Here is a 9,300-nt window from a genome sequence, read left to right as displayed (position 1 = left end):
TTGGCTTTTTGCGCTTCTGCTCGTTGTTTCACTCTCTTGTCTTCTCATTTCTCTCATTAACGATCTGTGTAAGAATGCCATCCAGCGCGGGGCTAATTCAGAGCCTTCGTGAGGGACTATATTTAGGCTCGGGGACGAGGTGAGGAGGAGGGGGGTCGCTGACCATTTGCTAAAACTGCCAGCAGTGCGTCATCCAAATGAGCCTCCCGACTGCAATACAGGAACGCTCACACCTGTCTCCCCTCTCCTCCAAACGAGCTGTTGAAGGAGGAGTACGATGAAAGGATGAAGGGTCTGGGGAGGGGGAAATGGGGTGAGAAAGAGAGAGAGAGAGAGAGAGAGAAAGAGATGCTAGGTCTTTCCACTAGCGCACCAGGCTGTGGTCTGGCGTAATCACATTTAGCGCGTAAAAGAGCCGAGCTGTCTTGGCTGTGGTGTGTGACTCAGAGGCCGCGGAGGCCACAGTGTCTTATGAGGCCGCAGCCTCCACAGGACACACATCCATCAGCCTCTCTCCTCTCCTCTCCTGCCTCCTCGTTTAATAACCCCGGCACAAAGCGCTCATTGATTATCCAACGGCTCCGGCTCCAAGCCTGTATAGACTTACAGCTTGGCCGTGCTGTGCCGAGTCTTTTAATAAGATTTAGCCCTTTGGTGCATTCCTGCAGTTCACTCAGCGTTACCCTAAGCTCTCGTTCACTTCTCTTCACACTGCCGCGCCCGCCGCCACGGCCATGTTTGGTCAGCACAGAGGCCTACGGCTCCCCCTCCTCCTTCTCTCTTGTCAATTGGAAATGTAAACAGAGCACTGTTAATGTCCCCAGGGGAGCAGGCACTCTGACGCAAGGGGAGTCCAGTAAGTGATATTCCTTAGTTGCGCATAGCTGGTGGAGGAAAACAATGGGAGGTAACGTGGGGGGGTTTATATGAGGGAGATATGAGGGCCACAGTGCTGGTTCTGCTCAGGAGCGATCGGGCCAGACAGCCAGGCTGATTGCAGACATATACGCTCCTGGGGAGGGGGACCGGGAGTTGGTCGCCGAGGCTTGATCTGACCCGACAGGAGACAGGAGACAGGAGCGCTGCACAGACTCACTGGGCCGGGAAAACGCCCACGGCTCCGTAAATCTCCGCTTCTTCCACGATCCGTCTTTCCCAGCGGTCCCGTCCCTCCCCTCGCCTTATTTATAGCCGCGTGACCTTGGAGAGGTATCCCTACTTCCCTAGCGTGACGCTCCGCGTAGATCTGCAGTTCACACTCGGGTCTCTGGCAGGCCTCTCTGTCGGTCCACTGACAGGAGAAGATGGGGTAGGATAACCCCAAACACACACACACACACACATTCTGGGGGATGACCAGGAGACAGGGCGGGTTTTGGTCCAGTGCCTGGTCTCAGACTTCAGGTGTCCATAACACAGCGCAGCCAGGGTCCGTGATGTTGCTATATCTGCCTCCACTGTGGCTCAGATGTGTGATTCCTGTGGGTGAGGCTGGATCAAGGGTTTGGATCTGACGCTCGGGCTGGGCTGATAATGCAATGCAGAGATACTTGTGTTCATGTGACTGAGCTCGGAGAGGTTTACTCTGCACACCATCAATCCACAAGATCTGTTTACTCTGTGTGTGGTGTGTACGTGTGTGTGTGTGTGTGTGTGAGAGAGAGAGAAAGAGAGAGAGAGAGAGAGAGAAAGAAAGGGGGGCACAGGGGGGTGGGGGACAGAGAGAGAGAGAAGCAGAGAATAGAAGCTGGAGTAAAGAGATGTTGATGTACTTGTGTGCGTGAAACAGAGGAAGAGACTGACGCTAAGAGAAACAGTTTACATGAGCATACATACCACTGAGGAAAAGGATTTCAAAAGACACACACACACACACACACACGCACGCGCACACACACAAAGTTCAGGAACAAGCCTGTGGTACTCCATCACACAGCACAGCACAAGAACAGATGGAGCATCCGAAGGAGAAAGGGATGGTTCCCCACAGACAGAGAACGATGTTTATTTTAAACCAAAGACAACTTTTCAGGCCTCTTCCCGTCTTCTCTGTTTTCCTCTCCTCTTTCATCTGTTCATTTCTCTTCATCCTCCTGTCCTCACGTGTCTTATAGAGTTCATTCTCCTCTGCGTTGGAACCACACAATTCACTACATATACTGTACAGAGGAGAGGAACAGTAGAAATGTCAGATGCCAGTAGAATATGCGACCTTATCAAGAGCTGATCAGAAGATGCATACAGTAGCAAAAAAATGCTGGGGAAACCAACGTCCAATTGCTGTGTCCATGCCATCAAAAGCAGCATTCAAAAGATAGATCTCATGTTAAACTATAATGAGGTTTAAATAAGGAGCAGAGCTACAGTGTGTTCCTGTTTGTGAGTGAGAGAGTGTGAACGGTCCAAAGAGAGAGAGAGAGAGAGAGAGAGATAGAGGGGAAGGAAAATTACATGTCTCCCTCATGATGTCAGTTGTCGGTGGCGCTCAAGCTGAAGCCTGATACTGTTTGCTATGAAGAGATTGGCTCGTCTGCATGTAGCTACAGAACGTAGCGTTGAACAAACCAAACTAATCCAAGACCAGACACATTACTAACATCCGTTCTATTCTTAGCCTGTGATGCTGTCTGAAATTAAGCTTTATCTTACATTTTATTTTCAATAAACTCTTTCTGTCTCCTCTATCTCCAACAAACACTCTTCATTCCTGCCCCATTTATCTATCTATCTGGTGTGTGTGTGTGTGTGTGTGTGTGTGTGTGTGTGTGTGTGTGTGTGTGTGTGTGTGTGTGTGTGTGTGTGTGTGTGTGTGTGTGTGTGTGTGTGTAATCAGATTAACCCCGGCAGTAAGGCGGCCATGGCTAGTCTGTGTCCTGGTGACGTCATCGTAGCGATTGGAGGCATGCCTGCTGAGAACTTGATGCACTGTGAGGCCCAGAACAGAATCAAGGACTGTGGCCATCAGCTGTGTCTCACTATAGAGAGGTGAGAGGGCATGCATGCGTGCACACACACACACACACACACACACACAGACAGAGAGAGAGATGCAAAGGCTTTACTTTTCTTTTCAAAATGATTTGGCCTTCCTGCACAGTGATGTTAACCGCTGAAGCATCCAGGTCTGATAGATATCTGAGAGTCCCACTGCTCCTGTAAGTGTGATGGTTGGAAAACCTGCAAATCATTTCCCTCTGACGGGCTCTAAATCTAGGGCTGCAGACAGCCTGTTTTGTGTTGTGTTAGTGATCTGGAGATCCCCTGTCAGTGCAAGGAGCTTCTTCTCGTCCCTCCCTCTATCACTGTCCTCATCTCATCTCTCTCTCTCTCTCTCTCTCTCTCTCTCTCTCTCCTCCTGTCTCTGATTCTTTTCATATCTTTCTTCCCTATTCTGTCCTGTTTCTCTCCTCCTCTTTTTCTTCATCTTTCTATCTTTCCATCTCTCTGTATCAGCCTCTTTTTTCCATCTCCCACTCATCTCAGTTTAATCCCCCCCCTACACACACACACACACACATTCCTGTTCTTTGATTCATGCTTCTGAGCCAGTGCTAAAGCACAGGGAGTCTGAGCTGAAGGTGCAGGCTGATACTGCTGCTGCTGCTGCTGCTGCTATCAGCTCACTCAGAACATGTAGACCCATCTATGTGGGGTTCTTCAGCTAGAACCTTTAAGCACTTCTACAGTATGTAGGGTTCTTTGAGCTTGATCACTCAACCTAGGCTGGGTGAACCCTGCCTGACCTGCCAGCGAATTTTGATTTTGCCCCGGCAGCTCAGGCTGGAAACCTGCACATCTATCTCCCCTGCTTCCTGTCCACAACCTTTGGCTCCAATCACATTCTAGCTTATCCAAGATGCACCGGATCGTTGGTTTGATTGGTTGAAGGATTATCCCAGTGTACAGAGTCATTTAAACAATGCCAATAGAGCTCGATAGTCCCGCCCCTCCTCCGAGAGAGCACGCCTCTTGTGCAGTAGAAATAAAGCGCAGACTGACTCCCCATACTAATATTCAATCTAAAAAGACTGAGCTTAGTATGGTGATAGCCAGACGACACTCAACCCTGATCAGGACAATCAGTTGCCAGATCCTGACAGAGCTGACCTCATGTGAGGCCTTTAGACCATTGGTGACTGCTTGATTCTTTTGTTTTCTGTACTCGGTAGGCCTGAGAGCAGACTGTGGTCTCCAAATGTATCGGAGGGTGGGAAAGTCAACCCTTTTAAAATCAACTTAGAAGCAGAGCCACAGGTATGAGATTGTGTGTGTCTCTGTGTGTGTGTGTGTGTGTGTGTGTGTGTGTGTGTGTGTGTGTGTGTGTGTGTGTGTGTGCGCATGTAGGCATGTGTGGACATTTATATCAGCCAAGTCCAACTTTTTAGTGTCTTCAGATCCATTACAGCTAATAAAGCAGACTTTAATACCTACTTCCAGGAGTATCAACCAATAGGAACAGGCCATAACCGTCAGGCCCAGCCCTTTGTGGCTGCAGCCAACATTGATGACAAGCGTCAGCTGGTGAGCGCCTCCTACAACACCCCCATCGGACTCTACTCTTCCGGAAACATCCACGACGCCATGCACGGGCAGATGAGGGGTCTGGTCCAGGACAAACCTGTGAGGTGAGCAGTCATATGATCAGGTCTCAGACCACTGGACATATCTCGTGCATGGACTACTGTTCTTTGGCTATGCCATAGCCAAGTGAATATCTTGCCAGGCCAGCACAGATCTGCTTGTTTTTGTAATGGGCCTGATCCCCTGATGGTGGAGGGGAAAGGGGAGCAACTGGCCTAAGTGTTCAGGCTTCCTCTCCTCCAATTCTCATCAGCATTTGACCAGCCTGCTAAAGTGTTCCATCACTACAGGACAGGGCCGCCCACATACAGTATATTACACCTCAACAGTAGCAGAGGCTTAAGCCCTCATCGGGGTCTTGTGAAAGAGTTCTGGGGATCTTACATCTCAGTACAGCTCTGGTCTGCTCTGGGCAAATGTTATCCAGCTCTGGAGTGAGACTGCTGTGTCACCCCACCACTTCTGTTTGATTTGAGTCAGAATAATCACTTGCCTTCTCACACATACTGTACACACACACACACACACACACACACACACACACACACACACACACACACACACACACGCACACACACACACACACACACACACACACACACATACTCACTCTCTCTCTCTCTCTCTCTCTCTCTCTCTCTCTCTCTCACACACACACACACACACACACACACACACACACACACACACTTGTGTGCTTGTGTGTGATCACAACATCTTCCAAAACCGTCATATGTCTCCCATTAGAACAGCAGATATGTGTGGTGTCAGTGTGCAGATTACCCAAGCTCACAGGAATGAGCCTCTCTCTCCATCTCCCTTTATCTCCCCTGTTCTCTCTCTCTTTCTCTCTCTCTCTTTCTCGTCTCTCTCTCTTTCACCCTCTCTTGTTGTCTTTTGCCTCCTTTTCTCACTTCTCATCTCAGCAGGCTGGCTGAACTTAGCTAGGGAAGGAAGAAAGATTGGTCAATCACACTTCTTCAGTGGTTTGCCAAATTAGGCTTTTACTTGATTATTTTCACGGCTTGTTGCACTTAATACTCTTTGTTGTCTGATTTTAGATAATTGCTTTGGGACATTTAGTCTTGTCTCATGTTAATCAAAAGGACGAGAATAAAAACTCCTCAAGTAGTCTCTTCAAATCAGTAGCCGTGTCTCAACACTTTCATCTTTCTCTGTGTCTAATGTTCACTCATTGTTCTCCTCAATGGGACACACGGATGTACTGTATGGAAAGAACATGTGAAGTGAGAAGTTCATACTCATGTTCATTTAGCAGTGAGACAACTCACTGAAATGAAGTCATATTTACTATTCACTAATGGTGCAGATACAAGAATACCCCCACTCGTTCTACCCTCCATTCTTTGATATTTTTAGCTATATACAACACTTAGAGATGAAGAACCACACTCTTAAAGCAAGTGTTGAAAAGTATTAGAAACAACATAAACTGTGCTGTCTCTATCTGGACATTATTTTCAACATATTTGTTGTAAGAGTGCACTTTTGCCAAGAGTAGTTACCAAAATTGGCTTAGCAGAAAGGTTATTTTTTAGTGCTTGTTCTTGCTGACATCCTGGCCCGGTTCCCTCTGCCCCCAGCCCCAGAATCCTGACCTCCATAGAGGAGTCGGACGTGTACCGCATGCTGCAGAGGGAGCAGGGCCTGGATGAGCCGCATGAACCCCGCCAGTCCGGCTCCTTCAAGGCCCTGCAGGACTTTGTCGACAGCGATGGTGAGAAACACCACACCAACACACACACACACACACACACACACACACACAATGCAGTACAGTGCAGTGCAGTGCAGTGCAGTTCCAATTTAGCATGACATAACATACACTCTTAATTAGTTTTTGGGTTAAAAGGTACACTATGCAAGATTTTCACTTTTACAAAGCCAATTTGATGGTAAATTAACTCACTAAATCTCACAAGGATATATCGAAACAGTACCTTGTTACCAGATACAGCTCTTCGGAGATTTTTGCCAATAATAATCCTGAACCTCCACAACAAAAGCATTTGCGTTGTGTACAAGGGGATAAGTCACGAGAAGTTTGCTATTTACAATGACAGAGTAACTAATACATTATGACTCTAGAGGGAGCTCTAGTCGCCAGAAATACCATAGTGTACCTTTAATATCTAAATGTTGAGTATGTAGCCTTGTAATGGGTTTGCAGATGAAACTACTTCTTTTTGAGCACGACTGACGAGCCGTTTGTCTAGGTACTCGCCCAATGGTGACCAGGACCGTGAGGGCTCCCACCGCTAAACCTGCCGCTCCAGCTGGGAACCTGCAGAAACTGCCCGTGTGTGACAAGTGTGGCAATGGGATAGTGTGAGTGGCACAGAACATCTCATCTCACCCCTCTTCTCGTATCGTGTCAAAGATACAGTCTGTTAACTCTGATTTCCGATGATCATTCAGTATCTTTTACATACACAAACACAAAAGTCACCATATAGATTTGTCTTTTTTTAGTTTGTCAAACAATTGATTAAACCAGTTTTGTGGTCAAGATCTTGAATTTCCCCTTGGGGATCAATAAAGTATCTATCTATCTATCTATCTAAGATTATATAGTGTAGTACAGGGATATGAATTCTTATCTTGTCAAAATTCAGTCCAGAATAATTCATCGGTTTCTTTTTTATCTTTTCCCCATTTGTTCCCAATCTATCTTGCTGTTTCTCTCTCTCTCTCTCTCTCACACACACTTTCTCTCCTGTTCTCTTTACTATCTGTCACAGGGGGACGGTGGTGAAGGCAAGAGACAAGTTCCGTCATCCTGGCTGTTTTGTGTGCTCAGACTGTGACATGAACTTGAAGCAGCAAGGCTATTTCTTCGTGGAGGGTCAACTTTACTGTGAGATCCACGCCCGTGCCCGAACAAGACCTCCAGAGGGTCACGATCTCGTCACAGCTTACACTTAGGCATAGGACACACACACATACATGTACTGCACACTGAGGTGTGATCCACAACACACACTTTCACACTCTGGAAATTAGGTACTGCTGGCCCATATTTGGTAATGTGACGTTAACCTAAACAAAATCTTGAATGAGTAAATACTTGTTGATCAAAGGTACTATGTGTAAGGCTTTTCAATTGAAATATTTTAAAGGACCTGAACAATAGCAAAACTTTTTGAACTCAAGTGAATGGAAGAGTGTCGTCGGCACTCTCGAATGCTGCAGTCTCACACATAGCCCCTTCACCTGTCCACTTCACTTCACATAGGGCCCATATACACATGAGATTTGTTTGAATGTTAGTGCCACTTTACTGCTCTCAAAACATGTTCATGTGCCATTGTATATCGGACCTGAATATTTTTGGTTTATTTTAAACATTTATTTGTTTGTATGCTGTGTTTTGCACATGTTTTATGGAATGGGTATTTTGATTAAAGTTTTATTCTGTGTTCCTCTCACTCTCTTGGTTGTTTGTCGGCCTGGTTACATCTCCTCGGCTGGGTGACATGGCACTTGTGTGGCATGCATGGCTGCAATGGTAACGAGGAGGAAATTAGAATAATATGGTAAAAAAATGAGTGGGACTGTACCTTAAATGCAGTAATCCAGTAAAGGTTTTGAAAAGGGAAATCAATTCCACATGGATCAAATATTTCACAGCGAAATTAAAAGCGACAGTTCCTCTCCACTTCCCTGTAATTGAACACTCAGATGTGATTTGCCGTCCCCTCACATAACTCTACTCTCAGAACAATGCCAAGAATTGATTCCATCCATTGTTGTAAAGATGTCTTTGGCCTGTGTAGACAGAAGTGTTGGGGCACATGGCAGTTAGAGGCTGTGGAGTAAATCCATCACCTCCCCTGAGTTCAGCTGTCCCCTTTGTCACATCTCACTGGGGAGGGGGGGACACACGCGATCCCATCCCGCCTGTGACGCCAGGCCCTGTGGCCACAAATCAAATTCAGACATCACTGTATGGAAATGATAATCCAGCCTGGAGTCAGAACGTCAAAAGCTTTATTCAAAGACTGATGTCTTCTCTGTTTAATTAGAACAATTCTCTGTCATATTATTTGATTGATTCCTTTGGAGGATATCAAAGCCAACTGAATGGAGTTATAAGCAGAGGCAACCTCCATATACAGTACTCTCTGTTTTCCTTCTGGGAAAGCTTAGTGTTCACACAAGCAAACAGCATTCTTGTGACATCTCTGATGGCTTAAACATCTGGAATCAGTTGTTTTCTACCAAAAAAAATAATTCAAACAGCTATGTAAACCTATGGACCTGATGTGTTTTTAATATAAAGTGTTGGTGTGCGCCCCACCATACATCTAGTTCAATGTGGTGGAAGACTCCCAAGGGAGCTCTGAAATGTGAATTTGATGTGCTGAGTGAGACATCCACCTCTCTGCCCTGGAGGAGGTGTGAGGCTGGAGGTGTTTGTGCGGTGAGGTAAGGGATATTGATATGCAGCAGTGTCCCTTTATAGCAGGTGTCAGGCCTCGTAAAACTGGACCGGGGTCTGATTATCAACCAGAGGGGCTTTATCACCCAAAGGGCTGTGGCTCAATGAAATGGATATAATGTTACACCGTTTTGGGGATGGGGATGGGGGTGGGGTGTCTGGATTGTCCACTGTTGGGAGTTTGAGCTTTCAACACGACTGGTTTGTCGGCTGGGGGCTTTGTCTCCCATGTTTCCAGCTAGTGTTCTCTCTCTCTC

The 9,300-nt window shown here is 46.7% G+C and overlaps 1 protein-coding gene across 1 annotated transcript in view; it reads left to right on the top strand.

The window, feature by feature from the left end:
• pdlim3a (PDZ and LIM domain 3a) overlaps positions 1-7,995 on the top strand; it is a 9,490-nt gene extending 1,495 nt beyond the window's left edge. The window contains exons 2-7 of the mRNA XM_062523492.1: positions 2,834-2,985; positions 4,170-4,254; positions 4,438-4,625; positions 6,186-6,319; positions 6,819-6,930; positions 7,344-7,995. Of these exons, the coding sequence (XP_062379476.1) occupies positions 2,834-2,985; positions 4,170-4,254; positions 4,438-4,625; positions 6,186-6,319; positions 6,819-6,930; positions 7,344-7,527 (855 nt within the window). The 3' untranslated portion in view covers positions 7,528-7,995. The remainder of the gene's footprint in view (positions 1-2,833; positions 2,986-4,169; positions 4,255-4,437; positions 4,626-6,185; positions 6,320-6,818; positions 6,931-7,343) is intronic.
• Positions 7,996-9,300: the final 1,305 nt, after the last annotated feature.

The sequence above is a fragment of the Sardina pilchardus genome, chromosome 2 (genome assembly GCF_963854185.1).
Source record: "Sardina pilchardus chromosome 2, fSarPil1.1, whole genome shotgun sequence".
NCBI lineage: Eukaryota > Metazoa > Chordata > Actinopteri > Clupeiformes > Clupeidae > Sardina > Sardina pilchardus.
The sequence above is the reverse complement of the archived record's forward strand: the minus strand, read 5'-3'. Positions and strand labels throughout refer to the sequence as shown.